At 43.3% G+C, this 16,905-nt stretch overlaps 1 protein-coding gene across 1 annotated transcript in view; it reads right to left on the bottom strand.

Annotated features, from left to right (window-relative positions):
• LOC118366037 (beta-1,3-glucosyltransferase-like) overlaps nucleotides 1-16,001 on the bottom strand; it is a 111,393-nt gene extending 95,392 nt beyond the window's left edge. The window contains exon 1 of the mRNA XM_035748356.2: nucleotides 15,745-16,001. Coding sequence (XP_035604249.1) covers nucleotides 15,745-15,808 — 64 coding nt within the window. The 5' untranslated portion in view covers nucleotides 15,809-16,001. The remainder of the gene's footprint in view (nucleotides 1-15,744) is intronic.
• Nucleotides 16,002-16,905: the final 904 nt, after the last annotated feature.

Here is a 16,905-nt window from a genome sequence, read left to right as displayed (position 1 = left end):
ATCATGGTTGGAAGCATACACAAACACTCGCACACAAAAGTAAAAATATAGAAAGAATCACGCTGCTGATGAAGAAGATGAGCATGAACTACACTGGGTTCTGTACTAGGATGAGGGAAAGAGCTTTATGGTAAAACACTGACTGTCACCAGGGGTTAGAATATATCCAGCTGCTCCTCTGATTAAACTGATATCAGAAGCTTCTAAAGCCATGACATCATTTTCTGGAATTTTCTAAGCTGTTTAAAGACACAGTCAACTTAGTGAATGTAAACTTCTGACCCACTGGAATTGTGATACAGTGAATTATAAGTGAAATAATCTGTCAGTAAACAATTTTTTGAAAAATGACTTGTGTCATGCCCAAAGTAGATGTCCTAACCGACTTGCCAATACTATAGTTTGTTAACAAGAAATTTGTGGAGTGGTTGAAAAATAGTTTTAATGACTCCAACCTAAGTGTATGTAAACATCAAACTTCAACTGCACATACACAGTGCATTCGAAAAGTATTCAAGCTCCTTCACTTTTAACACATTTTGTTACGTTAACACCTTATACAAAAATGTATTACATTGTTTATTTCTCATCAATCTACACACAATAACCCATAATGATAAGCAAAAACAAGTTTTAAAAAATGTATTGCACATTTATAAATGGAAAAAAACTAAAATATCACATTTACACAAGTATTCAGACCCTTTACTCAGTACTTTGTTGAAGCACCTTTGGCAGCGATTACAGCCTTGATTCTTGGGTATGACGCTACATGCTTGGCACATCTGAATTTGGGGAGTTTCTCCAATTCTTCTCTGCAGATCCTCTCAAGCTCTGTCAGGTTGGATGGGGAGGATCGCTGCACAGCTATTTTCAGGTCTCTCAAGAGATGTTCGATTGGGTTCAAGTCCGGGCTTTGGGTGGGCCACTGATATTTTCATCAAAGATCTCTCTGTGCTTTGCTCAGTTCATCTTTCTCTCGATCCTGACTAGTCTCCTGTCCCTGCTGCTGAAAAACATCCCCACAGCATGATGCTGCCACTACCATGCTTCACCGTAGGGATGGTGCCAGGTTTCTTCCAGGCGTGACGCTTGGCATTCAGGTCAAAGAGTTCAATCTTGGTTTCATCAGACCATAGAATCTTGTTTCTCATGGTCTGAGTACTTTAGGTGCCTTTTGGCAAACTCCAAGCGGACTGTCATGTGCCTTTTACAGAGCAGAGGCTTCCGTCTGTCCACTCTACCATAAAGGCCTGATTGGTGGAGTGATGCAGAGATGGTTGTCCTTCTGGAAGGTTGTCTCATCTCCACAGAGGAACTCTGGAGCTCTGTCAGAGTGACCACTGGGTTCTTGGTCACCTCCCTGACCAAGGCCCTTCTCCCCCGATTGCTCAGGTTTGGCTGGGCGACCAGCTCTAGGAAGTCTTTGTGGTTCCAAACTTCTTTAATTTAAGAATGATGGAGGCCACTGTGTTCTTGGGGACCTTCAATGCAGTAGACATTTTTTTTTGTACCCTTCACCAGATCTGTGCCTTGACACAATCCTGTCTTGGAGCTCTACAGACAATTCCTTTGACCCCATGGCTTGGTTTTTGCGCTGACATGCACTGTCAACTGTGGAACCGTAAATAGACAAGTGTGTGTCTATCCAAATCATGTCTAATTAACTGAATTCCCCACAGGTGGACTCCAATCAAGTTGTCGAAACATCAAGGATGATAAAAGGAAGCAGGATGCGCCTGAGCTCAATTTCAAGTCTCATAACAAAGGGTTTGAATACTTATGTAAATAAGGTACTTATGTAAATAAGGTACTAATAAATTTGCAAACATTTCTAAAAATCTGTTTTTGCTTTGTCATTATGGGGTATTGTGTGTAGTTTGAGGAGGCAAACATTTATTTAATACATTTTAGAATAAGGCTGTAACTTAACAAAATGTGGAAAAAGTCGAGGGGTCTGAATACTTCCAGAATGCACTATATATATATATTGTGCATATACAGTACCGGTCAAATGTATGGAAAAGCCTTCTTTATTTTGACTAATTGTCTACATTGTAGAATAACAGTGAAGACATTAAAAACAGGTCTCTGTTCTAATGAAATAACACATATGGAATCATGTAGTAACAAATGTGTTAAACAAATCAAAATATATTTAATATTTGACATTCTTCAAAGTAGCCACACTTTGCCTTGACAGATTTGCACACTCTTGGCATTCTCTCAACCAGCTTCATGAGGTAGTCACCTGGAATGCATTTAAATTAACAGGTCTGCCTTGTTAAAAGTTCATTTGTGGAATTTCTTTCCTCCTTAATGCATTTGAGCCAATCAATTGTGTTGTGTCAAGGTAGGGGTGTGCAAACCCACAAATTCATCAGCTGTCCCTGTGGCGGGTGTCAAATGATACCGCAGGTGAAGAAGCCCGATGTGGAGATCCTGGGCTGGCGTGGTTAAACGTGGTCTTCAGTTGTCCGGTTGCACATATTTCCAAATTCTCTAAAACGACGTTGGACATTCAGTTCTCTGGCAACAGCTCTGGTAGACATTCCTGCATTCAGCATGCCAATTTAACCCTCCCTGAAACCTTGAGACATCTTTGGCATTGTGTTGTGTGAAAAAACTGCACATTTTAGAGTGGCCTTTTGTTGTCCCCAGCACAAGCTGTACCTGTGTAATATTCATTCTGTTTTGTCAGCTTCTTGATATGCCACACCTGTCAGGTGGATGGATTATCTTAGCAGAGGAGAAATGCTCACTAACAGGGATATAAAGACATTTGTGCACAACATTGTGATTCGGACTGGGTGGGGTTTTCGGGGTTGCCAGGAGGCTAAAGTAAGTAAAAGGATTCACCTTTTAGCGTACTACGGCTTACTCAGCAGAAGTAGCTACAGACACTAGCGGCACCAAGATTCACCTTCTAGCATACGACAGCTCTAACTCGGCAGCAGCTGCAGACACTTGACACTTGATCCAAGATGGTGTAGCAGTGCAGACATGTTTCGTTCGTCCTCTCGTGTACTTTGTATTTCTCGTCTTTTTTTGTATACATTTACATTTTATTTTCAATCTCTTTTCCATTTTAATTCAACTATACCTTCCGGTAACCTGCCTCACCCAATGTGATACGGAACCGCTATTATTTTTAGACCTTATAACAAGAACCACCGAGCCATTAGAAGCTAACCAGCTACAAGCTATTTAGTTATTGTTAGCCACTGCTAGTGGCCTTTACCTTCTGCACAGGTACCAGCCCTTTTTTTTTGCCTGGATAATACTTGCCAGCCTACTAGTATCGGACTGTCTCTCCACTACAACGGCGGATTCCTGCCATAATCCCTGGACCATTACTCCTGATCTTCACAGCTAGCTAGCACCCACCGAGTTACCCAGTACCGAAGCTATCGCTGAGGCCCACCTCCCGGCCTACTCAGTTGTTCACCCGGACGCCACCCAAACACGGCAAGAACCCACTACTCCACCGGATACTTGCCGTAGGCTCTGGACCTTGGAACCGGATCACCACTGCTACTGAGTGTCTATAGTGGCTAAATCCCCTGCCCCGAAGCTAGGAGCCAAGCGCATCTCCCGGCTAGCAAACTAAATTACTACAACACCTCTTTCGCCATCTAGATTGGATCCTTTGTCGACACGGCGTCCCGCCGCACCACCACGACTGGTCTGCCGACGAGCACTCCATCCACTGTGCATTCAACCGGCCTCCGTCGGACGTCGGAGCAGACGCTTCCACTAGCCGCGGGCTACTAACTTTAAACGCCGTGTCGCCCGCGTGCTAGCGTAGTAACGACTACTCCGCGGCTTCCCTGTTCCATCGATTGCTGCCCCCTATGATCACTTGGCTACATAGCTGATGCCTGCAGGACTGTCCATTAATCATGGTACTCCATTCTGTTTATTTTTTGTTTATCTTTCGGCCCCAGCTGCGAACTCAGGCTCTGTGTGTAGTTAACCGACCCTCTCTGCCCATTCATCGCCATTGTAACGGTTTTTATTTTAGCTAATTAGCTGTTGTCGTCTTAGCTAGCTTTCCCAATCAACACCTGTGATTACTTTATGCCTCGCTCTCTCAAATGTCAATATGCCTTGTATACTGTTGTTTAGGTTAGTTATCATTGTTTTAAATTTACAATGGAGCCCCTAGTTCCACTCATACCTCTGATACCACCTTTGTCCCACCTCACACATATGCGGCGACCTCACCCATTATAACCAGCATGTCCAGAGATACAACCTCTCTTATCATCACCCAGTGCTTGGGCTTACCTCTGCTGTACCTGCATCCCACCATACTGCACATTACATTATGCCCTGAATATATTCTACCACGCCCAGAAATCTACTCCTTTTATTCTCTGTTCCCAAATCTCTTGGCAACAAGTTTTGATAACCTTTAACCGTACCCTCATCCTATTCCTCATCTGTTCCTCGAGTGATGTGGAGGTAAACCCAGGCCCTGCATGTGCCCAGGAACCCTCATTTGTTGACTTCTGTGATCGAAAAAGCCTTGGTTTCATGCATGTTAACATGAGAAGCGTCCTACCTAAGTTAGTTTTACTCACTGCTTTAGCACACTCCGCCAACCCTGATGGCCTTGCAGTGTCTGAATCCTGGCTTAGGAAGGCCCCCAAAAATTCTGAGCTTTCAATACCAAACTACAACATTTTCCGTCAAGATAGAACTGCCAAAGGGGGAGGAGTTGCAATCTACTGCAGAGATAGCTAGCAAAGTTCTGTCATACTTTCCAGGTCTATGTCCAAACAGTTTTATTTTAAAAATGAATCAGAAATAAGTCTCTCACACTTGCCGCCTGCTATCAACCCCCAATCGCTCCCAGCTGTGCCCTGGACACCATTTGTGAATTGATTGCCCCCCATCTAGCTTCAGAGTTCGTTCTGTTAGGTGACCTTAACTGGGATATGCTTAACACCCAGGCAGTCCTACAATCTAAGCTAGATGACCTCAATCTCACACTAATTATCAAGGAAACCACCAGGTACAACCCTAAATCCATAAACATGGGCACCCTCAGACATTATCCTGACCAACTTGCCCTCCAAATACACATCCAAATACACAAATACTCTGCTGTTTTCAATCAGGATCTCATCGATCACTGCCTCATTGCCTGTATCTGTAGTCAAACGACCACCCCTCATCACTGTCAAACGCTCCCTAAAACACTTCTGCGAGCAGGCCACTCTAATCGACCTGGCCCGGGTATCCTAGAAGGCTATTGACCTCATCCTGTCAGTTGAGGATGCCTGGTCATTCTTTAAAAGTTATTTCCTCACCATCTTAGATAAGCATGCCCCGTTCAAAAAATGCAGAACTAAGAAGAGATATACTTGCCCGTGCTTCTACACCTGCATTGCTTGCTGTTTGGGGTTTTAGGCTGGGTTTCTGTACAACACTTTGAGATATCAGCTGATGTAAGAAGGACTATATAAATACATTTGATTTGATATAGCCCTTGGTTCACTCCAGACCTGACATCCCTTGACCAGCACAAAAACATCCTGTGGTAGACTGCAATAGCATCGAATCGTCCCAGCGATATGCAACTGTTCAGGGAAGTCAGGAACCAATACACGCAGTCAGTGAGGAAAGCAAATGCTCGTTTTTTCAAGCAGAAATTTGCATACTGTAGCTCTAACTCCAAAAAGTTTTGGGACACTGTAAAGTCCATGGGGAACAAGAGCACTTCCTCCCAGCTGCCCACTGCACTGAGGCTAAGTAATACGGTCACCACCATGATAATCGAACATATCAATAAGCATTTCTCAACGGCTGGCTATGCCTTCCTCCTGGCTACTCCAACCCCGGCCAACAGCTCCCCCCCCCCACAGCTACCGCCCAAGCCTTCCCAGCTTCTCCTTCACCCAAATCCAGATGGCAGATGTTCTGAAAGAACTGAAAAACTTGGACCCGTACAAATCAGCTGGCTAGACAATCTGGACCCTCTCTTTCTAAAACTATCCGCCGCCATTGTTGCAACCCCTATTACCAGCCTGTTGAATTTCTCTTTCGTGTCGTCTGAGATCCCTAAAGATTGGAAAGCTGCCGTGGTCATCCCCCTCTTCAAAGGGGGTGACAACCTAGACCCAAACTGTTACAAACCTACATCCATCCTGCCCTGCCCATCGAAAGCCAAGTTAATAAACAGATCACTGACCATTTCGAATCCCACCGTACCTTCTCTGTGCAATCCGGTTTCCGAGCCGGTCACGGGTGCACCTCAGCCACGCTCAAGGTACTAAACAATATCATAACCGCCATCGATAAAAGACAGTACTGTGCAGCCATCTTCATCGACCTGGCCAAGACTTTCGACTCTGTCAATCCCCATATTCTTATCGGCAGACTCAGTAGCCTTGGTTTTTCAAAAATGACTGCCTTGCCTGGTTCACCAACTACTTCGCAGACAGAGTTCAGTGTGTTAAATGGGAGGGCATGTTGTCCAGACCTCTGGCGGTCTATGGGTGTACCACAGGGTTCAATTGTCTTTATATATCAATGATGTCGCTCTTGCTGTGGGCAATTCCCTAATCCACCTCTACACAGATGACACCATTCTGTATACATCTGGCCCTTCTTTGGACACTGTGTTAACTAACCTCAAAACGAGCTTCAATGCCATACAACACTACTCCCACGGCCTCCAACTGCTATTAAACATGAGTAAAACCAAATGCATGCTTTTCAACCATTCGCCGCCCGCACGAATAGCATCAACCTGGACGGTTCCGACATAGAATATGCTGACAACTATATATACCTAGGTGTCTGGTAAGACTGTTAACTCTCCTTCCAGACTCATATCAAACATCTCCAATCCAAAATCAAATCTAGAATCGGCTTTCTATTTCACAACAAAGCCTCCTTTACTCACGCAGCCCAACTTACCCTAGTAAAACTGACTATCCTACCGATCCTCGACTTCGGCGATGTCATCTACAAAATAGCTACCAATACTCTACTCAGCAAACTGGATCCAGTCTATCACAGTGTCATCCGTTATGTTACCAAATCACCTTATACCACCCACCACTGCGACCTGTATGTTCTAGTCGGCTGACCCTCGCGACATATTCGTCACCAGACCCACTGACTCCAGGTCTAAGTCTGTTAGGTAAAGCTCCGCCTTATCTCAGTTCAATGGTCAAGATAACACCCACCCGTAGCACACGTTCCAGCAGGTATATCTCACTGATCATCCCCAAAGCCAACACCTCTTTGGCCGCCTTTCCTTCCAGTTGTCTGCTACCAGTGACTGGAACGAATTGCAAAAATCACTGAAGTTGGAGACTTTTATTTCCCTCACCAATTTTAAACATCAACTATCTGAGCAGCTAACCGATTGCTGCAGCTGTACATAGTCCATCTGTAAATAGCCCACCTAATCTACCTACCTCATCCCCATACTGTTTTTATTTACTTTTCTGCTCTTTTGCACACCAGTATCTCTACTTGCACATCACCTCCTCAGTTATCACTCCAGTGTTAATCTGCTAAATTTAAATTATTCGCTCCTATGGCCTATTTATTGCCTACCTCCTCATGCCTTTTGCACACACTGTATATAGACTTTTTTTCCCTACTGTGTCATTGACTTGTTTGTGTTATTGGCTTGTTTATTGTTTATTCCATGTGTAACTCTGTGTTGTTGTTTGTGTCGCACTGCTTTGCTTTATCTTGGCCAGGTCGCAGTTTTAAATGAGAACTTGTTCTCAACTAGCCTACCTGGTTAAATAAAGGTGAAATTAAAAATAGCGTCACCAGGATTCACCCGTTAGCGTACTACGGCCATCTCTCAGCCACAGCAGCTGCAGACACTAGCGGCACCAGGATTCACATTTTAGCGTACTAAAGTTCTCTCTCAGCCGCAGCAGCTGCAGCAGCTGCAGACACTCGCGGCACCAGGATTCACCTTTTAGCGTACTACAGTTCTCTCTCAGCCACAGCAGCTGCAGACACTAGCGGCACAAGGATTCCAATATTGGCTGGGCCAGAGAAATTTGTGGCCTTGATTAAACATATTTTTCCGATGATTGACATTTTTTAAATTGCAATATGAATAGGCTGATGATGATCCACAAGACCAGTATCAGAAGAAGCCCATATTCCAATGGCATCTGTTAACACTGATACATCCTAACAAAATACACCCTATGTCCACCCTGCGGCTGCTAATGTGCCTTGTTGGACCTTGTAAACTATCGAAAGTAGACCCATAACTGATCCCAATGTTTTCCTAATCAAACATGCATTCAAAACACAGGTCTTTTGAGCGATTAATCAAATGGATATTTGGCAGAAATTCAAGTTATTTATTTGTTATTTTATTTAAAAAATAAAGTGCTTGATTATGTTTAAAGGCGCTGTTGGGAAAAGTTGATGCAATCAAAGTAACCAGGAGTTACTTTGATTGCATCTAAAGATGCAATGATGTGTATCTAAAGAGCAGAAGGAGCGTGCATCGTGGCTCGCAAATTAATCAAAGCATGAAGTGGACGGCTTTGATTTCCGGAACAGGGCACCGGTAAAAGGTGTTCTCTGACATCACGTTGGACATTGATAATCAATATCTTAGGCAACAAATTCCAGGAAAAGTTAAATGCATGTTGCTTGACCTGTATGAAGAATGGGAAAAAGGAGCAAAGTGTATCTGTATGATTGATGTGTATTTACCACCCTATCTAAAATTGGGATATATAAGATACAATGCAAGAAGTGTAAAACGTTTGGCCATGTGTCAAGTGTTTGCAGATGGAAGGAATATTTTATTGAAGAGTCTGAATGTAAAATGTTGCAACTGTGGTAGGGATCATATTTGCGAGCATGCGCCATCGTGCATGAATTGATTTTGCCCCCCCCACACCAAACGCGATCACGACACGCAGGTTAAAATATCAAAATAAACTCAAAACCAATTATATTAATATGGGGACAGGTCGAAAAGCATTAAACATTTATGGCAATTTAGCCTGCACTTGCTAACTATTTTGTCCTGAGATAAACATTGGGTTGCTATTTTACCTGAAATGCACAAGGTCCTCTACTCCGCAAATGAATCCACGCATAAATGGTCAACCAAATAGTTTTTAGTCATCACTCCTTCTTCCAGCCTTTTTCTTCTCTCGTCTTTATATTGCGATTGGCAACTTTCATAAATTAGGTGCAGTACCGCTACAGACCTTGTTAGTCTTTCAGTCACCCACGTGGGTATAACCAATGAAGAGATGGCACGTGGGTACCTGCTTCTATAAACCAATGAGGCGATGGGAGAGGCAGGACTTGCAGCGCAATCTGCGTCGCAACAACTATTTTAGCCCTTGGCAACGCAGACACTTGTTGACACGCGCGAGCAGTGTGGGTGCAATAATTGAATATATATAGATTTCAAAATGTATTTTGCAACGCTCGTGCACGCGATGCGAGCGATGTAGTCAGCCTGTTAGGGTGAAAGAGATTGAGGTATCAAGGATCAGGGCTGTACAGCAAATCTCCTATGTGGAGGCGGTGAAGAGAGTTTAAGGGGCAAGAGGCCCCAGTTCTGAAGATATGGAGGTGGATGCACCTCAACCAGTTGCAAATGGTCTGTTTCGGATCTTTATTATCCACCTGTACAGTAGGTGGCGGAATGCACATATAATTGTTGCCAACGAGATTATACCAAAGAAGATGTGCATTTCTTGAACCTCGACCACGAAAAACTTCAGTCTCTGCATGGTCAATGCAGCACATGCAACAATGTTGACGACAACGGTGCTGTTTTCACGTTGCTTCTTAATATAAATCCACTAGCGTTCTATAATTACACTACTAGTTTGTGTTTCTTACATCTGCAAACAACTAGTTTCTCCTTTCTTAGCAATTTGGGCCTAAATCTTGTTTGCCACTAATGCGAATCACTAGCTAGGTAATAAATGTACTGCGTCAGAGCAAACATAATTAGCTATTCAACCTGATAACACCAGACCTAAATCTGACTATTCAACTTTACTATGGTTTGCTGAGCTAGATGCAGGAATCCTATAGCCCTGTAATAGGCCAACATCTCATTTCAGAGAAATATCCAAAATGAGACTGACGTTAAATGTGGAGAATGATACACTTGCAATAAAACTGTGAACATGATCACAATTGATACCTTCCAATTTAATTAATTAAACATGACTATTAATAATTGCTTAACAACACAAGGCTACAACTCAAATCTACTGAAACTATAGGCTATTTATTCAAATCGGTTTGCCAGCTCCAGGTAGGCTACACAATGGCTGCAGCGATATCGTCATTTCAGGCTACAGTAGCCTACAACTGCATATAAAGTATAGCCTAATTGATGGCCAACAGATGCAACTATATCATTCTCCACATTTAATGCCAGTTTCATTGTTGAGTTTTTCCCATAACAGAAGCACGCGAGAGAGTTCCATAACTTCCATTTAAAATGTCCACTTGCTCAGCGCTCGAGAACCAAGAACTGTACATGCGTAAAACCCTTCACTTGATACGGTATTCCATAAGGAAAACCAACATTAAAATGCAGTTTACTTTAAACCACCTCAATTTACTTTATCTACACATTCTAGTGCCCCTAAAGTTGTTTTCCAGTTTTATCAGTTCTACCGTGTTCATATGTTTTATGGCAAAAGGGTTGGAAATGGGTGTCTGCATACTGGCAATCTAAACAGCCTACCTATGACTGGTAAAAAGTTTTTACTACGTGCACTGGTGCTGCTCGGCTGGCTGCTGAAATTCTCTCTCAACCAGTGCTCTCGACACACACAATTTTGTCCATATCGCCCAGCCCTACATTATTGCATGTTAAATGTTTCTGATAAGTGAAAGATGACAAACAAATAAATGAGCTACCACCCACACTTGCCTAGCTAGAGATCAATTAACCAAATATACAGACAGGGATACAGTAAAAAACAAAATCACATTGATTGATTATTAGACAAGTCACAAGCTTTTGGTCAGGAGTAAGACGTGATTGATTATCAGACAAGCTTTTGGTCAGGTGTAGGACAGGCTACTTGTTTTGCTACATAACATGGTAGAAAATGTTTCTGATCAGCTAATATATAAGCAAACTAGAATAAAGATGATCATGAGCATTCACCTCAACTTAGCTAACATTTTACCAGCCTAATTGTTACCAAAGAGCCAAACGGAGATTCAGTGAATGCTAAAATCTGACATTGATTGATTTATCAATACGAGTCCCCCATGCTTGTCCCAAAGCAGTGCGAACGGTGCTGAAATGATCATCTAGGTGACCACACATGACTATTGCTTTAAATTAGTATAACGGTAGAATATGACTTTGGGAGTTTCCTTTCAAATCGAGTACAGCTTTATGAACAAAGACGCAATGCAATATGGAATTTTATTAAATAGTTTTAGGAATGGCGTCGTGTCCGAGGGAAGATCGTCAAAGACAGATGATGTGATGGCAGGTAGCCCTATGCGGGTCTACTGGCATCGAACCCCCCAGCTGGAGGAATGGAGTTCCAATGACAGACCTTAAGGTTGTTATAGCTGGTGGTGGCTGTACAGGTGGTTGGTTGTCAAAAAATGTTGCTGAAAAACAGCAAATGAGAGAAATACACTGCTCAAAAAAAATAAAGGGAACACTAAAATAACACCTAGATCTGAATGAATGAAATGTTCTTATTAAATACTTTTTTCTTTACATCATTGAATGTGCTGACAACAAAAATCACACAAAAATGATCAATGGAAATCAAATTGATCAACCCATGGAGGTCTGGATTTGGAGTCACACTCAAAATTAAAGTGGAAAACCACACTACAGGCTGATCCAACTTTGATGTAATGTCCTTAAAACAAATCAAAATGAGGCTCAGTAGTGTGTGGCCTCCACGTGCCTGTATGACCTCCCTACAACGCCTGGGCATGCTCCTGATGAGGTGGCGGATGGTCTCCTGAGGGATCTCCTCCCAGACCTGGACTAAAGCATCCGCCAACCCAAGACATGATGTCCCAGATGTGCTCAATTGGATTCAGGTCTGGAACGGTTGGGCCAGTCCATAGCATCAACGCCTTCCTCTTGCAGGAACTGCTGACACACTCCAGTCACATGAGGTCTAGCATTGTCTTGCATTAGGAACCCAGGGCCATTAGGCATTAGGCATTAGGAACCCAGGGCCAACCGCACCAGCATATATTCTCCACAAGGGGTCTGAGGATCTCTTCTCGGTACCTAATGGCACTCAGGCTACCTCTGGCGAGCACATGGAGGGCTGTGCACCCCCCCCCCAAAGAAATGCCACCCCACACCATGACTGACCCACCGCCAAACCGGTCATTCTGGAGTATGTTGAAGGCAGTAGAACGTTCTCCACAGCGTCTCCAGACTGTCACGTCTGTCACGTGCTCAGTGTCAACCTGCTTTCATCTGTGAAGAGCACAGGGCGCCAGTGGCGAATTTGCCAACCTTGGTGTTCTCTGGCAAATGCCAAACGTCCTGCATGGTGTTGGGCTGTAAGCACATCCCCCACCTGTGGATGTTGGGCCCTCGTACCACCCTCATGGAGTCTGTTTCTGACCGTTTGAGCAGACACATGCACATTTGTGGCCTGCTGAAGGTCATTTTGCAGGGCTCTGGCAGTGCTCCTCCCTGCACAAAGGCGGAGGTAGCGGCCCTGGGTTGTTGCCCTCCTACGGCCTCCTCCCCGTCTCCTGGTAGCGCCTCCATGCTCTGGACACTACGCTGACAGACACAGCAAACCTTCTTGCCACATCTCGCATTGATGTCCCATCCTGGATGAGCTGCACTACCTGAGCCACTTGTGTGGGTTGTAGACTCCGTCTCATGCTACCACTAGAGTGAAAGCACCGCCAGCATTCAAAAGTGACCAAAACATCAGCCAGGAAGCATAGGAACTGAGAAGTGGTCTGTGGTCTCCACCTGCAGAACCACTCCTTTATTGGGGGTGTCTTGCTAATTGCCTATAATTTCCACCTGTTGTCTATTCCATTTGCACAACAGCATGTGACATTTTATTGTCAATCAGTGTTGCTTCCTAAGTGGACAGTTTGATTTCGATGAAGTGTGATTGACTTGGAGTTACATTGTGTTGTTTAAGTGTTCCCTTTATTTTTTTGAGCAGTGTATTTAAACCTGGAATCCTTAATGGTGAAACTGCCACATCCGTCTGGGATATAAACAACAAAGAAGTTACTTCAAAAAACGCACACAGTTTGTTTCCCTCGGACATCATTGCTCACGCAATAGAACAGCAGAATATGTACTGAACATTTTTTTTTAACCACACTTCTCAACGCACCTCAGCTCCATTTCGTCCACAAAAAAAACGATAACAAAGTTGCTGGGGCTGTACTTTTTCACTGATTAGTTCCCCTCTGTTTATTTCCCACTCAAACATCCACATGGACAACCACACACTATGTGGATGTGGACAACCACATACACACCGAGCAACCCCCCTTCCAATACAACTGTGGGAATTTCAAATCCAAACAAGGAGAGTTCTCAATCCCCAGGAGAAAAAAAACAGAACCAATCAAAACTCAAGCCAATTTCTGTGTGAATAGTGCACCAACAAACTGAATCTTCACTGTTAGCCAGGCTATGCATCCATAGCTCCGCCTATGAATTTGAAAGTGGTTACATTTTCTCATCCCTCAGTTTTTTACTTAACTAAATGGCAGGGTCAGGCTGATTGGGCCAGATCAGGGTCAGATCTGCTTGAACCACAGCAAGGCAATGATCTGTTCATATGTAGGTAGGAGCCGGAACAGCTCATAGGAGCAGGAACCATATCCTGTTTCTGTAGCGTGAGGCAGCTTGATGTACAAATATACCCCCTGGACAGGATGCTAGTCTATCGTGGGACCTTACCCCTGCCAATCCATCTGCTGAGTGCCAAGCAGAGATGCATTGGGACCCATTTTTTACAGTCTTTGGTATGACTAGTCCAGGGATCGAACTCCCAATCTTCCAATCTCAGGCAGGACAATAACCACAAGGAAGTGAGTTGGTTGCCCACACAATAGGCTAATCTACAAAACTGTGGTGTTACAGATACATTCTTGTAAAATCTACTCCATTCACTTATACCATTCAACAATTACATTAATGCTCATGAGGCTGTTAGTACAGCGTGGACAATTGGTGAGATAATCTGTAACCACTATGGTGAATAATGAATAGCAGACCTGGGTTCAAATCTTATTTGATTAAATCCCCACAAGAGCAGAAATTCAATTTTCTTCAGCTGAAAGACGATGCCCATAGTTTAGCCTACCCGTGATGTTGCACAAGAATTTAAGTCAATAAGTCATTGTTTTAAGTCAAAGTATGATATATTTGTGGTTGAAGTGGAAACTTCTGATATTTTCCATGATATGATGTGCTAATACTTTTCAGTCTGTGGTTCTTTTGAGGGCTGGGTTTTATTTGAATGTTACCACCCACCAGCATGGCATTGTTTATTCATTAGAAACACCAGCAAAGTTATTCCTCTTCACAAGTCGCATCTGAGCTGAGCAATATAATAGATCATCTTTAGCTGAGCCAAACAGCTTTCACCGTAGCATACACTTGGCTGCCTGAGCCATGGAGCAAATTAAAACATGTTTTAAAACCTCCACTTTTTTACCAACAAATTATTACAATCCATTGGATAGCGTCAAGGACTATGCTTAATCTGTGTCCAGGAAACCTGCCCCTCAAAGTATTTAAAGATGTCAAATAGTATTTGAACCCAGGTTTGCTGAATAACATTCTTATTTAACAAATATTACTTAGTCAGGTTCAAGGATCTTGATCATATTGATACCTATGGGTCATACATGTATATGACAAGTCTTACAATGCATAACCATATCATAATGCATTATTCCTGGCTGCAGTCGTTAGGTATTGCTAATCTGTTACATGAACTTTTATTGGCAGAATAATGATGCAATATGAGATCTAATTTACAGTTAGCCGCTGTGCTAATTGCGTCGCACATCCATCACGTTGAGCGATTGGTCGGAGTAATCAATGAGTACAATGTAGCTATTCAAACGTAACCGCACAATTACAATTTTAAAAGTAATTTTCATAATTCTATAAGCAAACTTGCACACCATAAACTGCGCACTCAGCAGCCAGCAAAACACTGGGGCGTATTCATTACAGAAACCGTTTACCGTAAGAACCAAACGGAAGCAAACAGAGCCAAAACCAGAGTTTATATTGGACGAATTAATTGAGATCCCTCCCAGTTTCGTTCCGTTGACTCCCGTTTAAGAAACGTTTTGCAACAGAATCGGCGTAAAGAATATGCCCCTGGTCAGGAAGTTTAGAATGTACTCAATATACAGTAGCTAGCTTCCACAGCTTGTTCTTTGCTGTCGTAGTAAAAACATGCGTTTGTGCAATTCACAATTAACTAAAAACACCAGCAGTCGTTAGCGACTGTGTAGCTTCTCCAATTAGGAGTTTCTAAGTTCCTAACCTGATGCAAATATGCTCAATGTCCAGTAATTTGCTGACTAGCTTAATGGCTAGCTAGCGTTAGCTCTTCCAAGATGTGCAACACGGTGTCCCCATAACAAGACACGGAGCCACCGTGCTTGCTCTACTCTCTCCTTAAAACAGCCACTTGCCACACAAAGCAACAGTAAAATGTGCATAACTCCAAATAGAATGACAAGTTAAACAATACTTACCGAACGACAGAAAAATTAAATAAAAACCAACTGTGTGTCTGATATCTTGGTTGTCGGGGATCATCGTGCAAGACGGAGAGATGCTGAAGTGTGTGGAAGTAAGCTGTTGACAGCCTCCGGTGTGGCTTTGACAGTGTTTGGAATGGAATGTTTTACTTTACCCACAATCTTTCGGACTAAAAGGCACGCGAATGTTGTCACCTTCCCCTCATCTGGTGTGGCTCAGGCTCGCGCTCTTGTGGCCAAATGCTGCACTGTTCATAGTCGTGCGGACTAGGCTACAATAACACAAGCACTTCGTCTTTTTTGGTGGACACAATTGTATCTATTAAAACTTTCAAAGCGAAACAAATTAAATTTAAAATGCTGTCTTTATTTATATTAATATTTGACTAGATGATAGCCTGCACAAATAGCTTTGCAACATAGGCTAAGCATGCATGCTTCATTATGTCTATTTTATTATAACATTTTATACAATAGATTTCGATAGCTACATTCATCATGTCTACAATAACAGAGATTCAATCAATCTCTATTTATGTCTGTACGGGTAGTGCTGAAATATTTAGGCCTCAATCGGGAATCCCTGGAAACATGACCCCATTGGCCCCATGCAGTATTCGGTGGGCACGGGCTAGCCCACAACAAGCCCAACACAGGCGAGCCCACACCAGCTCAAGACAGGCTAGCCTGTCACACCAGCCCGACACGGGCTAGCCCACAACAAGACCAACACAGGCTAGCCCACAACAAGACCAACACAGGCTAGCCCACACCAATCCCAAATACACCTACACAAGCCCAACAAAGTCTAGTCCCCACCAAGCCCAACACGGGCTAGCCCATACCAATCCTAAATCTACCCAACATGGCCCACACCAGCCCAACAAGGCCCAGCCCCTACCAAGGCCAACAGAGGCAAGTCCCCACCAAGCCCCGCTAGAGGCGGGGCTCATTTTAATATTTGGGGGCGTGGTTTACACACAGTTATTTTTTACATTTACATTTACATTTAAGTCATTTAGCAGACGCTCTTATCCAGAGCGACTTACAAATTTTTGTGCAACCATTTTGTGTGATACCCACATTTTATTTTTTATTTCACACTGCCAATGATGAAGTCTTTAAAAATACTTAAATAAGTGTATGTACCATATG

Source organism: Oncorhynchus keta, chromosome 33 (assembly GCF_023373465.1).
Source record: "Oncorhynchus keta strain PuntledgeMale-10-30-2019 chromosome 33, Oket_V2, whole genome shotgun sequence".
NCBI classification, from domain to species: domain Eukaryota; kingdom Metazoa; phylum Chordata; class Actinopteri; order Salmoniformes; family Salmonidae; genus Oncorhynchus; species Oncorhynchus keta.
The sequence above is the reverse complement of the archived record's forward strand: the minus strand, read 5'-3'. Positions and strand labels throughout refer to the sequence as shown.